This window comes from Urocitellus parryii, chromosome 6, assembly GCF_045843805.1.
Source record: "Urocitellus parryii isolate mUroPar1 chromosome 6, mUroPar1.hap1, whole genome shotgun sequence".
In the NCBI taxonomy this organism is placed as follows: Eukaryota; Metazoa; Chordata; class Mammalia; order Rodentia; family Sciuridae; genus Urocitellus; species Urocitellus parryii.
The window spans coordinates 76,533,323-76,553,965 of record NC_135536.1 but is presented as its reverse complement, the minus strand read 5'-3'; the positions used below and the strand labels follow the sequence as shown (position 1 = coordinate 76,553,965).

Below are 20,643 nucleotides of genomic sequence, written 5' to 3'. Positions count from 1 at the left end.
ACTTGTTTGTATAGTTCATGTTAATATTCTCTGTTCTTAATTTTAAAAGCAAGGGAATTATTTCATATTTGTTTTTCATGTGGGATTTTTTTAGGGTCATAGAGTCTAAATAAAAGCCAAAAAAAAAAAAAAACCACACACACAATTCTCCCTTTCGCATTATAATAGGAAAGAATTGCTTTTATATGGTATAGTTAGGAACCAGCTTTTTGTTTTAAGCAATTAAACAAAAACAAGAATTATTCCTGTAAGATTTTGAAAATGTTAAATTTTACTGAATTACATTAGGGTTTATTTCTGTAATATTCAAATAACATGATGTGGCAGAAAAAAATTAGAAAACCTAGATAAGCTAGGAGGAAAGTGTAACCAACTATGTTCTGTCATCCAAAGATAACAACTGTGAATATATGCTCTATCTCCCCAGATTTTCACATATTTACTTTTCTAAAGAAAAGGATCAAGTCGTACATTCTATTTTAACTTGTTTTTATTTAATAATATATCTCAATATCTTTTTCATATCCTTTTAAGCCTGTAAAGAATATTTTGTTAGGGGCTCAGTGGCAGAGCACTTGCCTAGTGTGTGTGAGGCACTAGGTTCAATTCTCAACACCACATATAAATAAATAAAATAAAGGTCCATTGGCAATTTAATATATATATTGTGTTTTTACATTCACATATATATTAATTTTTACATTCACATATATATATATATTGTGTTTTTACATTCACAGCAGGCTTTTAAAAGCTTTTTATTGATACATAATTTCAAAAAGTTACAAAAATAAAAAGTAAAAGAATACCCATATACTTTTCTCCAGATCATCTATGGTTAACTTTTCTTTCATCCAGATCATTAAGTCGATCTTATATGTGTAAATTTCATGTAGTCATGATATATTATCATATATTTTTTAAATGATTTGAGCGCAAGTTGCATGCATGATGACTCTTTATCCTTAAATATTTCTGTGTGTATTTCTTGACATTAGGATGTTCTGGTCTTTGTTTATTTGGTTGGTTGGTTTTTGTTTGTTTGTTTCGGTAATGAGGATCGAACCCAGAGACTTACACTGAGCTACATCCCCAGCCCTTTTTTATTTTTTTTTAAATTTTGAGACAGGGTCTCACTAAGTTGCTTAGGTAGGGCCTTGTTAAGTTGTTTAGACTTCTTTTTTAATTTAATTTAAAAAATTTATTCTAATTATTTGTACATGACAGAATACATTTATGCACTTTGATAAATCATACATAAATGGAGCATAATTTTTCATTCTGATTGTACATGTTGTCAAATCACACTGGTCATGCAGTCTTATTATGTACATAAGGTAATAATGTTTGTTTCATTCTACTATTGTCACAAGACTGGCTTTTGAACTCACAATCTTTCTGCTTCAGCTCCCCCAGTTGCTGGGATTACAGGTGTGTGCCACCACATATGGCTTAAGAATGTTCTCTTATATAACCATAGTACAGTTACCAACTTTATAAATGTGACGTTGACATAATATTTTATCCAACCTATTTCTCAGTTGATCTAATAGTCCAACTTCTAGTCTAAATCTAGAGTTTTTTCTTTATTATATATTTTTAGCCTCCTTTCACCTGGAACATTTCCACAGCCTTGCTTTGTTTTTAGCATTTTTGAAGAATTCAGTGCATTTTTGAGGAATAGTTGCATGCACACACCCTTTTTATAAGCAGAGCATTCTCATGTTTTTCTAACATTTCCTCATGGTCGGATCAGAGTTGTGCACTGGCAGCTAATGAACTGCCTAAGTGATGAATCTTCCTTTTCAGGCCATAGCCTCTAGAAGAATGCAGTGTGTTTTCTCTCATTGGTGATGTTAGTTTTGATCTTTCAAAAGGTATTATCTAATTTCTCCATTGTTCTGGGTTTGTTCTCCCTTGATCTGTGAAGAGGCAGTTTAGCTCTCATGAGGGTATTTTTGTGTGCAGAATGTTTCAAATTGATATTTATATGGTGATAATCACTGGAGAGTCCTAGTCTTCTGCTGGAGACACTTTAAGACCATGTAAATATTCTGCTTTTATCAAAAATTTCCACTGGAATTGCATATCCATTGATGATTCTTGCCAGATTTATCTTTACTATGATGAATGCAAAATGATTATTCTCTAGCCCCATCCCTCCTTCCAGTCAATTCTTAGTAGGCTAATGAAGTCATAGTCTTCCCTTTTCTTCCATTTGTTTATCTGTTTGTTATCTTTTTGACCTTCATACCCGCCCCATGGTTTATAATTCATTACTAGATTTAATTATTTTGGTTTTCAAACTTCCTGGTATCCCACTTCCTGTCAAGACTGAGCATTTAAAGTCAGAAAAATCTGAGGGATATAATCAGGTATTCTCTTCTACATCCCTTTAACTTCATCCCCACATACCACAGTCCTTGTAGATAATCAAATTCATTGTTTTTTTTAACCTTCACTATGTTTCTTTTCCCTTCTTTCTTACACAAAAGGTAACACACTATACCATACATGCTCTTTTGTATTTGACTTTTTTCACTTCATTGTATCTCAGTAGTCATTCCACATCAGTTCCCAGAGATATTTCTCACTTTTGTTTTTTAAACAGGTACATAGCATTCCATTGGGTACAGACCCATAATTCCAAAAGACACAATGTTGACAGCCATAATCCTGAGTATTAAAATTCCAAAAGATAAAAATACCAAGATTTTTGTTTTGGAAAAAATAATTTTTAAAATTCTTTAAAAGACATTTATTTACATTTTAAAGGGAATTTATTTGAGAAACATAAAAAAACACAACATAATACTTCATTGGCCACTTTATAAAATAAAATAGCAATACTGTCAAGCATATTTTTGCAAGCTTAAACACTAATGCTAATGCTCAGGATAACAGGTATGAGCAGACAAAGCATATTCATGAAGAAATAGGTCAAAAAGCAAAATGCCTGACACATCACTGTGAATGGTAATTGTGTGCACCCAGCTCTATGACCGAAGTCATCTGAAATACCATAATCAAAAGCCATAATGGATACTTACCTTGCAGGGGAGTTACTATGATCACGAAGGTGTTTTTCCCAGGGTGAGGCATATCCATTACACTGCGATGTGCTGACCCCTGCGATTTTCCCAGATGTGGGAAACTAGACTGCATAATTTGTGGTAGCAGGGAACTGCATTCTTACTTTTCCCCTCTTAAAAGAAAAAAGGGGGGAAAAAGCCATAATGGGTTACCATTACATTTGCAGCTCTCCAAAGTTCTGAGATCTCAAGAATTTTCTTTCACAAATGTAGATATTCAAAAAGGACATCACTTCATTCATTGGAGTTTTGGTGTTTTTAATGTACCTGCACTTATAATATTTATAAAGTCAACATTGTGATAATATACTTTTATAGAGTCATATTTGCAAAAAATATATAAATTAGAACTCTCTAAAATTCTTACCTAATTTATGCCTATAATATTGGAAATGATGCTAACCTGAAATACACAGCATAGCTAATTGTAAAAAGTGAAAAAAAAATTTAACATGTGCGGAAATACTACAAGGATAGATTATGGGTAATTATATAAAGGTAGTCCATAAGAGCAGTCTGACTTTCATGATCTTTATATTTTAAATTATACATTGTGCTGAATAGCTGTATTTTTTCCTTTTGGGCAAAGCCGTCCTTAGAGAATATGTTCACATTTTCTATATGATGCTTTTCTTTTTGAAATTCTTCTACAATTTCATATATGCCATGAGTACTCCCTATTTAATTTTCCAATCATTGGTTTGTTTGATGTGCTTTTATATCATATGGGTAATGCACAGATCATTCCACATGCACTTGTTCAGATCACATATTTGGTAATCAAATAGCAACACTTGCTTAAATGTCTTCTTATCCTTCTGTGCATGTACTTATTTTCAAACCAGTCAGTCAAACATCTCTAGCTTCTTTAGGCACATGTGACTTTAATTCATTAAGAGCTCCTGGAATCTCATTATCTGGAAGGAATGCCAATGCAGATAAATGATGGCACTTTTAATCCGAAGTTTCAATTGTTTCAATATGGTGTGGCAAATATCTCATCTGAATTTTCTCCCAAGTGCATTGGGCTTGGAAAAAACAAGCATTATTGATAACACTTTGAAATTCCCTCTTTGATCAAACTTAATTCCAAAACTGTCTTTACCATTTAGAGATTTCGTTGAACTCCGTTTTCTTCTCCAAAGTCTATGAAATCTTCAAATAAGAGTTTAAAAGTACTTCATTTCTTCTAGTCATTAATACATACATGGATAAGTTCTAGAACCTCCAGACCCTACAGGGGCATGAATGGCATATGTTTGATTAAACAAACAAAAACCGAATGGGGATAGCTTTGAAATTGACATCTATTAACCAAAGTGAAGCACAAACTAGTTTTTCTGTGTTAGATTTAGTGGTAAATATAAGTGGTTAGGGATTTGACTATTTTCCATGAAGTCAAACACCTAACCAGGAATAGTTCAACAACAGAGGAACCTCTGTGTCAGCAAGCATCTTTGGTTCAGAAGGTCACTAAGCCTTTCCAATTCTTTTTTCTTTCCTGAAGGGATGCATGGGGCTATGTATGAAGGGGCAGAAATAGTACACAATTAAATAACTTGGCAACTGTTCTATGGATAAATCAAAAACACACCGAAGCCCTTCCCCGGAGTTTGATTTTCTTACTCTTTTATATAGTCTTTTAGTTCTATAGCTGCTTTATTTAGTTTTTGTTTGGGGGATTTATCCAGTAGTGAGAGAGGTATGTTAAAATTACCCAGTATTATTGTGTTGTGGTTTATTTGTTTCTTGTAATTGAGAAGGGTTTGTTTGATGTACATAGATGCTCCATTGTTTGGGGCATAAATATTTACAATTTTATTTATTTATTTATTTTTAATTTTTGTTTTATCTTGACATATACATTTGAATCAGATGGGATATAATTTCTCATTTTTCTGAGTACAGGTTGCAGAATTACATTGGTCATGCAGTCACGAATATTTATAATTATTATGTCTTGTTGATGTACAATTCCCTTAAGCAGTATGAAATGTCCTTCTTTGTCCTTTTCTGATTAACTTTGGCTTGAAGTCCACTTTATCTGATATGAGGATAGAAACCCCTGCTTGTTTACAAGATCCATGTGAATGATATTTATATAGCCTTTTTTAAAAAATGGGAATTGTGATTTTTAGGATTTTAACATTTGGGGTTTTAATATTTTGGGCTTCTGATTTGGAAGACTTTGATGTTTGGGAATTTCAGCATTTGAAATTATGGCATTCATGATCTTATCCTTTGGGAACCACACTCCATTGTGTGTATGGTGTGCATGTTATCTTAGTTATTGAGCCAGTCTCCTATGCTTGGATACTTTGATAGTTTCTAGTATTCTGCCATAACAATCTTGTACTGGATAACCTGTGCATTTGTAATTTAATATCACTGGGGTTGTGTAGGTGGAGTATGAATGAAGGTTGATACATATTGCCAGGTTCCCTTAATTGGGATTATACCTTTGGATATTATACCTTTAGAATTTTTTTAACATTTTTTTTTTTTTTACATTTTCACTAGTGATAAATGGGAGTGACTATTTCTCAAAAGTACTTCTGAATTTTTGTCAATTTGATGAGTGAGAAACAGAAAAGTTTTGATTCTAATTGAATGTTTTTTGATGTGGTTAAGGGCCATGTTTATATCTTTTTATGAATTATTTGTATTTTTTGTCCACTTTTCTAAAGAATTTTGGTCATTTTTTTCTTCAGTTTTTAAAGATTCTTCATAAATTAGGGATATTAACCAATTGTGACTTACATTATGAATATTTTATTCTAGTTTGTCATATCTTTGACTTTGAAGTGCCTTTTTATCATGTATTTTAAAATTTTTACCTAGTCAAATATATCAAACTTACCTGTCTCTGGGTTTTTTTGTTTGTTTTTTCGTTTGGTACTGGGATTGAACTCAGGGGCACTCAACCACTGAGCCACATCTCCAGCCCTATTTTGTATTTTATTTAGAGACAGGGTCTCACTGAGTTGCTTAGTGCCTTGCTGTTGCTGAGGCTGGCTTTGAACTCGTGATCCTGATGCCTCAGCCTCCCGAGCCTCTGGGATTACAAGCAGGCACCAGCTGCCTCTGATTTTTATGCTTGTTTGTTTTGGAGGTTTTGTTTTTCCCTCTAGGATCTGGGAATTGAACCCATGAGTGTTATACCACTGAGATACATCCCCAGCTGTTTTTTAAATCTTGAAACAGAGTTCACTAAGTTACCTAGGCTGGCCTCAAACTTGTGATCCTCCTGCCTCAGCCATGTGAGTAGCTCTGTTTACAGACGTATGTCACCATGCCCAGTCTACCTCTGAGGTTGAGTCATAGTTAGAAAAGTCTTTTCCTACACTGAGACAAAAGAAATTTACCAGTTTTTTTTTTTTCTAGTACTTGTTGTTAGACAGGTTTCCATGGTTATGACCTGACAAGAACAACTTTGAGGAGGAAAAACTTATTTTGGGCCCATAGAGGTTCAGTCCATGCTTGACTGACCTCACTGCTCTGGGCCAGAGGTAAGGCAGAACACCATGGTGGAGGGTATGGTAGAGAAAGCTGCTTAACTCATGGCATCCAGGTAGCAGGAAGAAAGTGAGTCAGCCAGGGACAAAGTATAATCCCACAGTGACATATTTGTTCCAACCACACCCACCTATCTACAGTTACCACCAAGTAATCCACTTAAATTATTAATCCATCAAATGAATGAATCAACTAACCAGACTACAACTCCCATAATCCAATAATTTCACCACCAGACATGCCTGCACTACCACATGAGGTTTTTCTGGGGATATCTGTATATCACTTGTATAGTTCTATTTTTTTTTTTTTTACATGTTGATTTCTTATGATTGGAGCTTATTCTTTTTATTCGAGGTGGGGGATACTGGGAATTGAACTCAAGGGTACTCAACCACTGAGCCACATCCCCAGCCCTTTTTTGTATTTTATTCAGAGACAGGATCTCACTGAGTTGCTTAGTGCCTTGCTTTTGCTGAGACTGGCTTTGAACTCTCGATCCTGTTGCCTCAGTCTCACTGGGATTACAGGCATGTGCCAATGTGCCAGGCTTGGAGTTTATTCTTATATTTTGCATAAGGAATGCATCTAATTTTATATTTTTCAAAATAGGTATCCATTTGACCCAATACTGTTTATTAAAAAGATTTTTTGCCTGGTGATTTGAGATGACACTTTCATCATATTCTTGCACATAATTAGATCTGTCTCTGCACTGCTTATTCTGTTTCACCTATCTGACTCTTCATGTGCCAGTATCACACTGTTTTAATTTTAGAGGACCTTGTGCCATACCAGGCAAGAGCTCCATATGAGAATTTTAGAGTCAATACCTTAGGTCTATAAAAAAAAGCTCACTGGAATTTTTATGGGGATCACATTCATAAATTTGAGTATAATTAAGATACTTATAGCAAAAATGTATAACTAGCAATGGTTCTTCAGTGACCATAATTTATAGAGATTAGATTTTTTTATTTATTTTTTATTTTTTTTTTAAGAGAGAGTGAGAGAGGAGAGAGAGAGAGAGAGAGAATTTTTTTTTTTAATATTTATTTTTTAGTTCTCGGCGGACACAACATCTTTGTTGGTATGTGGTGCTGAGGATCGAACCCGGGCAGCACGCGTGCCAGGCGAGCGCGTGCTGCCCGGGTTCGATCCTCAGCACCACATACCAACAAAGATGTTGTGTCCGCCGAGAACTAAAAAATAAATATTAAAATTCTCTCTCTCTCTCTCTCTCTTTAAAAAAAATATAGACTCTAAGAAACATTTTTTTCACATAATTCTAAATTATATTATAAGATTAAATATTGACTACTGTTTAATTTTTATTTTAGATTTCCATGGTATCAGTAATTCATATTCCTGATAAGACTTATAAACTTTCCTGCAGAATATTGTATCAATATTTACTTCTGGCCCAAGGTCAATTTCATGATCTGAAGGTAAGTTGTACCCTGTTGTCTTATCTCTCCCATTTTTGTTTATAGAGCTTCAAAGAATGGCTGTTTACAAAGAGATAATTATATTTTTCATTTAGTTATTATAGAAGGTAACTGTTCTTTGCTAATGGATTTGCTAGCTCATAAGTTTTGAGTAGCTCTATGACCCCCAGATTTAAAGAGTAATTGTCATTTATAGTTATTTTTACACTTGTTCCTTTGATTTTCAGCAACTTTTCATGTCTGCAAATAATAATTCAACTCCTTCCAGCAATCCCTCTGCTGAAGAAAAAAATGCAGATCGAAGTTTGTTGGAAAAAGCTGGACTGTCTGAAAGTGAAGTGGAGCTGTCTGAAGAGAACAGCAAGGACTGTGTGGTTTGCCAGAATGGAAGTGTGAACTGGGTGCTCTTGCCCTGTAGGCACACGTGCCTGTGTGACGGCTGTGTCAAGTATTTTCAGCAGTGCCCAATGTGCAGGCAGTTTGTGCAGGAATCTTTTGCACTTTGCAGTCAGAAAGAGCAAGATAAAGACAAACTGAAAACTCTTTGAAGATGTTGTTACAACTGTAAAAGTACACTTTCTACCTAAGATGCAGAAATTTGGGTTCTTAGAATTAATCGTAACATGGAATCTACAGTATTGACCATAAAAGAAAAGTCTATTTTAACTTCTTATTTGTACAGTACATGGATGATGAAAATTAATTATTCCTTCCTATTCAGTATGGTAAACGTTGGAATATGATCTATGATAATACATAAAAATTCATTTAACTCTTGAGAAGAATATAAACATTTGGCCTTTTATCTACTAGAATATTTCATATATTGTTGATTAGAAAAATCATCCTGGAAAGCAGCTTATCCAAAATTTTAGATGGTAAAAGTCTCAGGATTGCTAACTGTTTTCCCTTTGACGTAATCTGGAGTGATATTAGGAAAAATTAGGAGTTAGAAAGGGCTTCTCATTTTAAATCCTTCCTTGAAATATGCTTTTATAAATGTCCATCTATTTGGTTTCTAATTTCTCTTATCATCATAGTTACCAAATACAAGTCTTAATTTTTTAATATAGGTTCTTAAACCATAAATGCAAAATATAGTCATTGAGTGTTCTCAGTGTATCATAGATTAAAATGATACTCATCTAAAGGAGAAAGATACATAAAACCTGGGTAATAAAGCTTCTGGGATAATTAAATTTATTAGCTCATTTGTCAAATGTGATTAGAACAGTAGAATATGCTGTACCAGGAAAGCTTTGTGAGACTCTCAATGCCTTACCTTAGATTTCCTCCTGCATGGCAAATCTATCCCAAACTGGAGAGGTTTTAGAGCTAGAAAAATCAGTAAAAGAACAAATAACTGGTTTTTTTTTTCCAGGGTATTTTTATTCCAAATAAACCCAGTATCCCTCTGAATAATAAATTATTTTGTTTATCCCTTGTTTTATCCTTAAGAAAGTCAAGGAACTGATAAGCCAAAAAGCCCCTTCCCCAGTTCTCCTCAAAATGGCTAAGAAAAACAAGGGAAATAAGAGATACCTAAGTCCTTAGTGAAAATTACCTTCAAATAATTACCTTCTACACCAAGGCGAGTAGACCCATGGCAAGTGAACTATGACATTCAGGGAAATTTTCAAGTCTTTTTTGTCCTATTTATATTAAAAATAATGCCTTACCTTTTATATCAGTGTTTTTAAATATCATTTCATTCCAATCAGATATTGATAACACTCTCAAGAAGATCTTGTTCTCTGTTTTATAAGCCAAATCAAATTTTCATCTGCATTCAATAGCTATGTGATAAATACCTTTTAGGGTCTGGGGTACAAAGGATCAGGCAAGGCTCTTGACCTTAAAATATTTGTGCCTAAAAAAGAGTATTGATGGATAGAAACACATCCATCCCCACCCTTGGAAATTTCTAAGGCTCTTTGCAACTCTGCCAGTGGAAGCAGCCAGCCCAAACTATAGTCTCTATTGCACTTGGCCCACAAGTTAACAGTGAATCCTGAAAACTCACTTTGGAAATTGGGGGTTACTCAGATCATTTTCTCTATCCTGGCTTGTACCTAAACTGTCCTAGATACATAGTTGCTTTCTCAAGGGTTACCCTGAATCTTACTCCATTTTTTATACTAAAATATACATGACATAAAATTTACCATTTTAACCATTTTTAAGGGTAAAACTCAGTGACATTAAGTACAGTCACACTATTGTGCAACCATCACCACAATGTATTTCTAAAACTTTATCATACCAACTGAAACTTGGAACTTGTTAAACCCTAACCCCCCTTCTGCCTTCCCCCTAGCATGTGCTAAACACCATCCTCCTTTCCATGAATTTTTTTCTAAGACCTCATGTAAGTAGAATTATATAATATTTGTCCTTTCCTGACTGGCTTATTTTACTTAGCATAACGTTTCCAGGGTTTATCCATGTTGTACCTTGCATCAGAATTTCACTCCTTTTAAGGAGCCTTTTAATATAACTCTCATATTTTATTCCACATTTTGATATCCATTTATCCATTATTTTTCTTAACTCTTAAAGGTGATTTTCCTTCTGCTCCTTTTGCAGCTAAAGTTATTGTTTTTCCTGCCCTTTGTTGCACTTAATATGAAGAATTTGATAGGCATCAAGTAAAAACAAGGATAGATGGCTCCGCAACTTGCAATGATTCCACTTAATGATTTTGAATTTGACAGTGCTGCAAAAGTGATGAACATTTAGTAGATTGTACTTGAAGATTTAGATTTTTTCTTCTCCTAGTCTAATGATACACAAAATGATACTCTCCTCTAATCCTGAGCATCTGCAAGAAGCCACAGCTTCCAGTCAGCCACACCATCTGAAGGTAAACAACTGATAGTCTGCTGTATGCTGTGTTGCTAAATTAAGATGCTCAGTAGTGTAGATGTATGCAATGCATTTTTTTATTTACAATATTTTCAACTCACTTATGTTTATCAGGATAAAACCCTTTCATAAGGAGCATCTGTACCACTGACTTCTAGAGATTTACATCTGAATTTGCCAGTAACAGTGAATAGTGACATTGTGTGAGACAATCTGGAAAAGCATTTTATTTGAATGGATTATTAGAAATATAAAATGTTTAGTTTACATAGGCTAGTTGCTACAAAAATCTCAACCAGGGCTGTATTTCAGCAGACTTGACAAGTGACTGGCCACTTCCTCCCTCAGCGACTCTTTCTTTCTTCCCAACTTGGTGCCTGCTGAGAATTCTTAATGTCTAAACCAGATCCAAGGAAGGAACTTAAAAACTGTTACCTGAGGACTTGACACAAGTCATTGAATTATCTCCAATGGGGTTCTCCTACTTTTTAAGCCTTACCATTAGTTATGGAATGAAGGGTTTTTCTTGGCTCATGGGAATTTGAGGAATCAACATAAGATTTGGGAAAAGTAGGTGGAAGTGACGTCAGCCTCCTGTACTCATAGTAACTCAGTCCTGCCTCAGCTGATCCCTATCCCTCTGCATAATTCCCCAGCTCCATTTCCTAGATCTTGAACACTGACCACCCCCTGCCACAACTGTATCTCTATTTTTCCATGTATGTATGCACACCTGCTATAATATATTCTTCTAAATCTTTTCTTCCTTGTCACCATGACTTCTATTTCCCAGGTCCTGAGTATTCTAAAGATGCATTAACTTGCTTCTGGGTTCCCTGTTCAACTATTTCAAATGGTTTTCAGCTTTTCTTGACTTCTCCACCCCACCTGCCTTACCAACCCACAAACTGGTTTAACTGTGTTATATTAAAACAAAACTCAAGTGACTTTACCAATTAGTAGAATTCACTACAAAGCCAAGCTATTTAGTTGCATCCAGATCTCCAGCCCTGCTCAACAAGTCCTTTTATTTATATATTATTATTTGTCCCAGTGGACCTCCTACCAAACTCTCAGTTTTTCCAAACCTCTTCTACTCTTCTCAACTTATTCCACCACTGCTGTATCAGTCTCCGTGAAAAACTTCAAGAGGTAGTATGGTGTGAGGTGATGATGGGCCCAAATTGCTTGTCACCTTGGACAAATTAATTAATCTCACTCTACTTCAGTTTCCTCATCTGGAAGATGGTGATAATAGAACCTACCTACAGGCTATTGAGAGGCTTGTGTCAGTTAATATGTCAGTTAAATGCTTAGGCTGGGTATAGCACAGAGTAAGCCCTATGTGTGATAGGTTTTACTGTCTTTACTTCAAAGCCAGTAGACATTCTTTTCTTTATTCCCCAAGAGAAGAGCATACTCTGCCTCCTTTTGAGGCTCTACTTGTGTTCTTGCTTCCTGAACTCTGTGCATTCAATAATTACATGATTATTGAATGTCAAAGATATCCCTTGTTTGGGCATTTCTGATATAGCTGTGAATAAAACAAGTGAAAACACTTCCCTGTGGGGTCCACATTCTAGTAGACAGATCACTTAGTAAAAGATACTGTGTACCAAGTGAAGATAACTGCTATGGAGAAAACCACAGCTGGGATGGATGTGTTGGGCCTGTGGAAGATGGAGGTGAGGTAGTGTTTCAAATATGGGGAAAGCCTCCTTAGGAATAAAGAGCTGAAGGAGGCCAGGAAGTAAGCCATGGGTTTATCTTCATAAGAGATCTTCATCTTAATCTTGACCCTTACTAGGCCAAGGGTTGTAATATACTGAAATGGAGACAATTAGAAAAACATAGGTTTAGAGGAAAAGAGGAATTTTGTTTTTATTCAGTTTTAAATGACAATTGGAAATCCAAGTAGAGATGCCATGTAAGCAGATGAATATACAATGGAGTTCAGAGGAGAGGTCCAGCTGATATAAAATTGGGAGTCATCAGCATGGTATTTAAAGCCAGAAGACTGTATAGGAGTTAGCATAGGAAGAGAAGCACTCCATGGACTGATATTTTGAATATTCTAATACTCAGGGGAATTAAAGAGGACCCAATAGACTGAGAAGGAATCAACAAAGCAGAAAACCATAAGAATGGTCTTTACGATGATCTATTAGTACTTAGATGACCACCATTTTATTATGTTCACAGTTTCTGTAGTCAGGTAAAAGAACAGGGTATGATGTAGGTAGCCTTGCCTGGGACTTAGTTGGGGAGACCTGAATGAAGTGACTTAAAGGCTGGAGGGCTAGAATCATCTGAAGGCTTCTTCACTCAGGTATTTGGACCTTGGGCTATGATGACTCAGACAGTGTCTGAGTAAACACAGTTGCTCAAAAGGAGGTAAAACACCCCTGGGTTAAATTTTCTGTATGAAAACAAAGACCCTGTGACCATTAAATTATCTCCAATTCCCCCATCCCTTCCTGGCCACACATTTTCCATTTGATTTGTTCTTTGACACATCCTGGTGGCCTCAGAGAAGTCAAACTTCCTAAACGAGGGATCTAGAGCTCCAAGAGCAAGTGTTTGCAATGACCTTGGCAAAAGCTGCATGGCCTTTTTTTTTTTTTTTTTAAAGCAACAGAGTTTATATACCATACAATCCCCCCACATTCAAAATGTACCATTAAATAGTTTTAATATATTCCCAAAGCTGTACTACCATCTCTGAAGTCAATTTTAGAATATTACTGAAATTGGAATTTTAGTAATTAAGTTTGGGATATTACTACTCCAAAAAAGAAACCCAGTAGCCAGGTGTGGTAGTGCACACCTGTAATCCCAGTGACTTGTTCCTGAGCAACTTAGTAAGACTCTGTCTCAAAATTAAAAATAAAAGGAGCTCGAGATGTAGCTCAGTGGTAAAACACCCCTGGGTTAAATCTTCTGTACGAAAACAAAATCCCTGTGACCATTAAATTACCTCCAATTCCCCCATCCCTTCCTGGCCACAGGCAAGCACTAGTCTACTTTCTGCCTTTATAGATTACCCTGTTCATTTCATGGAAAGGAATCACATGGGTCATAAGTAAAATCACACAATTTGTGGTCTTTTACAATTGGTTTCTTATAATGTTTTCAAAGTTCATTCATATTATCACATAAATCAATACTTCATTCCTTTTTATTGCCAAATTCTATTTCATTGTATATATATATATATATATATATATATATGCCACATTGAATTTATTCACCAAATTGCTCATTGCTGAGTATAGAAATACAACTGATTTTATATGGATATTTTGCGCTTCAAATTTGCTAAACTTGTTTGCTAGTTCTAATAGTTTTTTAGTGGATTGCTTATACCTTTCTGTATGCAAGATCATGTCATATGCAAAAAGAGCTTCTTTTACTTGTTCCTTTCTAATGTGGATGCATTTCATTTTCCTGCTTAATTTTCCTGGATAGAATTTCCCTGGAAATTAAATAGAAGAGGACAGAATGGACATCCTTGTGTTGCACCTAGTCAGTCTTAGGATGCTTTCTCTTTCATAACCTAGTCTTGGAAGTCACATAGCACCATTTTCAATGTGTCCTATTGGTCAAAGCAGTCACAAGACCATCCAGATTCAAGGGAAGCAGACAGATTCCATCTCTTGATGGAAGGAATAGTAAAGAATTTTCAATTATAGTTAAGCCACCACCGATAAGTTTCCTAGACACCAAGTGAAAATTTAATTTCATAGAGGAGAGAGTGATCTATGTTGAATGATATTGTTTTTGTGAGGCCTAAGAATTGACCATTGGATTTGGCAATGCAGACGTGATTTGTGGTCTGGTTAGAAACAATTTTGGTGGTGTGTGTAGCAAAAACTTGTTTGGGATGAACTCAGGAGAGTTTTGGAGGAGGGGAATTGGAGGCAGCAAATAGAAATGATTCTTTCGAGGGTTTTGTTATAAAGGAGAGTAGGAAAATTGTGTGGTAACCTTAGGGAGATACTGAGTTCATCAGAATTTAATTTTAAGGTGGGAGCAAATGGCAGTATGTTTAAATGCCCGTGAGAATGCTTCAGTGGAAAGGGGAAAAACTGAGGATGCTGGGGATAATAGGAACAATTGCTGGAATGGTGTCTGTGAGAAACAAAAGAATAACATGTACTTCTGTTCTCTTCCATCTTCAACCTAACTTGTTTCCTTTAGCTTCAAATTATGCTAGATAACACTACTACTAAGGAAAACTCCTTCCTCAACCCTGTTTCTCATTCAATCCTGAAATTTCTATACAGTGCCCATCTTTTTTATATTTCCCTTAGCTCAGATATTTTGAGAAAGAAGTCTACACCAATAATTTCTCAGTGCTGATGCTTACCTGAATCACCAATCAGATCCTTGACATATTGAGACAGAAGTTCCCTAGGTAATTCTAATACAATGTTAAGTCTGGGAGCCTCTGAAGCCTATACTGTAGTCATTTTTGTTTTCTTGTCTCTCATTCATTATTAATTCTATCTCTTCTTTTAGATTCCCATTGTTCTACTTGAGCTGAATTCCCATGGATGCCCACTGAGCTCTGATTTACCCCAGTCAATGATATTTTCTTGCCTCATTTATCATGGTCCCCTGAAGGATTTCATACCTAACTTTTCCCTTGGCTTCTGAGTCACCATGTTCCATTACATTTTAATGGTGTTTAACAATTGTTTTGGGGAAAAAATTGTTTTTTTGGAGGACAGGGAAAAATGCAAGCCCCCAGTCTCATTCCTCTTAAATTCTGATTCAATAGATCTGGAATCTGGCCCATTAATTTTTATTCTAATAAGCCCTTAGATGTTTCTAATGCAGGCAGCCCACAGACTTCACAGTCATGGATTTCTTCTCTTTCTTTCTCTCTAAGAGTTTCACACATCACTCATTGGTCCCATGTCTTGTTGTTAAGCACTATTCAGGTGGTGCACCTGGCAGTCAAGTAGTACCTATTTGAGAGCTTACTGCCCGTGTTCTCACTGTTGCGTTCAACTTTACTTGTAGGCCGATTCTTCTTCCATCCAGTTATCTACTTCTGATCTTTCTGCTGAATTTCAAACTTTCTTAGTGGCTAATAGATAGTTCTACTCATATCTCCCTTATGTTCTTCCAACATATCCAAAGTAGAACATATTTTTCTATAAAAATCTCTCTCCCATTTTCCCCTCCTTAGCTAGTGACATTGCTGTCTTCCCAACTATCTAAAAACCACAGAATTATATTCCACTCCTTCTGGTCCTTCACCCCTCATCCTACACTTGCTCAGTTAATAAATCTTGATTTCACTTTATGTTACTAATGTCTGTGCCTGTCTCCTTTCTTTCCTTCTACACCTACCTCACTTTTGGCTCCTAGTTCTGCCTAGCCAACACCTAATTGTGTCTCTCAGGTATAGATTTTTTGTTTGTTTCTTGTCTCTTTACAAATATGAAGTAGTGCATTTTTCATACGTTTTCATAACAGACCATGCTTAAGCCCTCTTAACACTTAGCACATTATGTGTTAAATGCTTATTTACTTCTTTGTGTCTCTCAGTAGACTAAGAAACTGCTCAGGAGAGGTACTGACTTATTTGTGCATTCCCATTGATTTGCACAGAAGTTACCATTTAACAAATATTTGTTGAGTGAATAAATAAATCTTAAAAGAATTGAGGAATCTGCAGTCATTTTAAACAGAACAAAACCATATTCGTAGTTTAGAAATATCAGGATTGGAGGTGGCTTGCAGGGTAGCAGTCTGCAATGTGGAGTGAGGGGAAGGTATTAGAACTCATATTTATTTTATCTACTTAAGAAATTAAATTTTAATAATATTGGATTAGCTATCAAACATGTCAATCACATAAATAAGCATACAAGTTGGGAGGATGGTTTAGCATTGAATTGGGAGAACTATAGAAGTAGGAAAATTGAGATCAAGATGCGATTGCAGGGAGCTGGGGTTGTGGCTCAGTGGTGGAGCACTTGCCTGGCACATGTAAGACACTGGGTTTGATCCTTAGCACCACATAAATAATTAAAATAAAGGTATTGTGTCCATCTACAACTAAGAAAAATATTTTTTTAAAAAAGATGCAATTACAGTGATTCAGATGAGGAACAGAAAGGGTCTGAAGGCTTGAATTTTGATCCTGGGGATGAGTGCAATTACTGCAGATATGATGGTGTCAGAGAAGACCTCCTTGGAGAGCCTATAGTTTTGCTGAGACCTGAGGGTTCAGAGAGAACCAGCTTTGTCAAGAGTCTGGATACAGCATTTTGGGTGGAAGGACCAGAAAGTTCAATGACCAAATAGGAGATAGAGCTGGGGTTGTAAGAGGAACTGAGAAGAGGCCTGTGACTGGAACTGAATGAACAAGGAGGAGCAGCATGGGGGGAGTTTGAGAGAGGGCAGGCAGGCCTTACTGGCCATGGGCAGAAGTGAGCATTGTTGTCTGTGCAGTGAGAAGACATCAGAGTTAAAGCAAGGAGGTAACCTTGTCTGAGTTGCACTTTTAAAAGTCTGAGGGAAGAAAGTGTTTGGGGACAGGAGTTGATGAATCAAGAGTTCCATCTTAAACATTGTAAGAGTGAGGTGCATGTTAAGCCTACCTTTTTTGTTTTATTTAAGTCATTGAAATTTCAGGCAGTTAATATCTTCTATGTTTATCATAGCTAGATCCTACGGAAATTCTGCAGATATGTACCAAGCACAGGACTGAGTCAGCAGGTCAGGAGGAGAAGGAACAGCTAGTATGTATCTTTCTCTACTGTAAATGCTTTGTATTAGTGCCAGCAATTAAGGTTTTGTTTCTCAACTCCAAACTTACCCTTCTATCCCTGCTTTGTGGTGCTGAGGTTAGGACTCAGGTCCCTTAGGCTTCGCCTATCAGAGCAACAGAAGGAATTAAGATAGGAGGAAGAAGGGATTTCTCCTTCCCGTTTGTTTTCTGTGGATTTCCTGATTGCTTCCTGTTCCTGTGACCATCATCCCAGGTCTCACTTATTCCAAGAGCAACTTTTGTTCAAGATTATAGTTCTTTCAACATTTGCCAAACCTGCTTCCTCACCCCGATTCAGGACCCCAGCTGCAGTCCAGAAGAGGTCTGAGTTTCAGGCTGTGGGGGCCCTTCCTCCAAATGTCTAAATTTTTCTAAGTTCAACTTCACTTTGTTTCCTCAGCCCTGTAGATGGTAGTTGCTTCCTGCAATTGTTCTATTATACCTCTGTGATTTCCATTCCACTTTTCAGTTAACAACTCTTTTTATTAATAATTTCTGATAAATAATTACTGTCTCCCAGCTGGATTTCAATCAATACAATTAGTTATTATCTCATATCATCCTGGCACAATTTACTAAGATAGACAGAAAACTGAGACAAAATGACATTAAAGAATTAGCCCATAACACACAGCCACTAGGTGGTGGAATTGGAATTGGAACCAAGTTTTGTTTTGTTTTTGCCCAAAGCCCTGTACACCAATGTCTAGTCACCTACATTGCTTGAAAAACACATGACTACTCAACATGGAGTTATAAATACAATTTCCAAATCCTTTTTATCATTTTTATTATTTTTCTCTAAGCTATTTTTGGACCCAGCATTTCCCAAAATATATCCCAGGCAACACTAGCAGTACAAGAAGATCTGTGAAATATAGGTTCCGGATTTAAGAAAGCTTAGGAAACTGTCATGTATTGGCCTCTTCAAAAGACTCACACCGAACATTAGCATAACAAAGACTTTGAGAAATCTTGCCATAAGATTTAAATATAGAATGAGGCAGTTTCTCATAAATTTTCTGAACATCTCAAAAATGTGGAAAATATGAGATTGCTCTAGTTTGGATCTTAAGCGCTCCACAAAGGCCCATGTGGTAAAGCCTTGGTCCCCAGCATGTGCTATTAGAAAGATACTGAAGCTTTTTTTTTTTTTTTTTTTTTTGATACTAGGGATTAAGGCCAGGGTTGCTTTACTACTAAGCTACATCCCCTGACCTTCTTATTTTATTTATTTGTTATTTTGAGACAGGGCCTTGCTACGTTGCTGAGGCCAGCCTCCAACTTGTGATCTTCCTGCCTCAGCCTCCTGAGTCTTTGGGATTATAGGCAAGGGCCACCATGCCTGCCTCCAGAATGTTATAGAAGCTTTAAGATATGGGGCTAAGTGGGAGATCTTCACATCATTAGGGATGTGCCCTTGAAGGGGATGGGGGGACTCCAGCATCTTCCTCTTCCATTCTTTCACTTCCTGGCTGAGAAGTGAATGGTTGCTCTCACATGTTTCTGCCAGGCTACTTCACCATAGGCCCAAAGCAACAGAGGTCAGTCAATCATGGACTGTTACCTTCAAAACTGTGAGCCAAAATAAACCTTATTTTTTAATGAGTTATTGTCTTAGGTATTTGTTACAATAACAGACTAATACAGGGGTTAATCATTATCTAATGTATCCTGTACAACAGTAGTGCCTGGTTAGGAGAAAGTTGCTCATACTAGGAATTATGGAATGTTTTCATAACATCTCATAACAATTTAAACAGAAGTTGCTGTTTAAAAAATATTGGGAAAAGTAATGCTGATCTTTGGTTAAGTTATAAAAATATGATTTTAGATTGTACTTTTTGCATCTTAACTATTTAACCCTGTGGATTTGTTTCCATTGTACTTTCAGTTGAAAAAATGACATAGGCAATTCTTGAAGCAATAGCCAAGATCAGAATTAGGATTTGATGACTTCCAGGATAAGCGGTTTTTACTTTCTTTTTCTTTTCTTTTTTTTTTTTTTTAAAGAGAGAGTGAGAGAGGAGAGAGAGAGAGAGAGAGAGAGAGAGAGAGAGAGAGAGAGAGAGAGAGAGAGAGAATTTTTAATATTTATTCTTTAGTTCTCGGCAGACACAACATCTTTGTTGGTATGTGGTGCTGAGGATCGAACCCGGGCCGCACGCATGCCAGGCGAGCGCGCTACCGCTGAGCCACATCCCCAGCCCTACTTTCTTTTTCTTATACCAATCTGGGAGCAAGTTATCTCTCCACAAGTTCCACAAATACAAAAGTTTCACTTCTGCAACCGTAACCTACATAAATCCTGTAAATAGGAGTGGTTTTGCAGTGCTTACATTTAACCTTCTGACTGTATTTATTGGAAAGTTTATATAACACATTATGACATGTTCTACTGTTAAAAAAACTATAATTAATGCTTCACACATTTGTTTATTTTTAAGAAGTGAGAAGCCATCTGCATTTGTGTTTGAAATTGTGGTTCATTCGTTTATATTTTTATTTTATTTGAATAACTGTACCAGTTAATTGATTGGATTATGTTGTTTAGAAATCAGTCAAAAAGAAATGCATATAAGTTTTTGAAATATTATAATTAACCCTTTTTAGCTAACTCCTTTCCAGAGAAAGCTGACTCAAAAATTTTTTTCATGGTATATTATTCAGTATTACTTTTTTTTTTTTTTTTTTTTTTAGTGAGAGAGGAGAGAGGGAGAGAGAGAGAGAGAGAGAGAGAGAGAGAGAGAGAGAGAGAGAGAGAGAATTTTTAATATTTATTTTTTAGTTCTCGGCGGACACAACATCTTTGTTGGTATGTGGTGCTGAGGATCGAACCGGGGCCGCACACATGCCAGGCGAGCACGCTACCGCTTGAGCCACATCCCCAGCCCAGTATTACTTTTTTTAAAAAAAAATTTTGTAGTTGTAGATG

The 20,643-nt window shown here is 36.1% G+C and overlaps 1 protein-coding gene and 1 non-coding gene across 3 annotated transcripts in view; both read left to right on the top strand.

Annotated features, from left to right (window-relative positions):
- The window catches only part of Cgrrf1 (cell growth regulator with ring finger domain 1), a 35,568-nt gene extending 23,885 nt beyond the window's left edge, over window positions 1–11,683 (top strand). For both annotated transcript variants that reach the window (XM_026384089.2, XM_077800299.1), the window contains 2 exons: window positions 7,949–8,056; window positions 8,284–11,683. In XM_026384089.2, the coding sequence (XP_026239874.1) occupies window positions 7,949–8,056; window positions 8,284–8,604 (429 nt within the window). In that variant the 3' untranslated portion in view covers window positions 8,605–11,683. The remainder of the gene's footprint in view (window positions 1–7,948; window positions 8,057–8,283) is intronic.
- Window positions 3,043–3,205, top strand: LOC113179522 (U1 spliceosomal RNA). Its single transcript, XR_003300358.2, has one exon. It is a non-coding gene; the product is annotated as a U1 spliceosomal RNA (small nuclear RNA).
- Window positions 11,684–20,643: the final 8,960 nt, after the last annotated feature.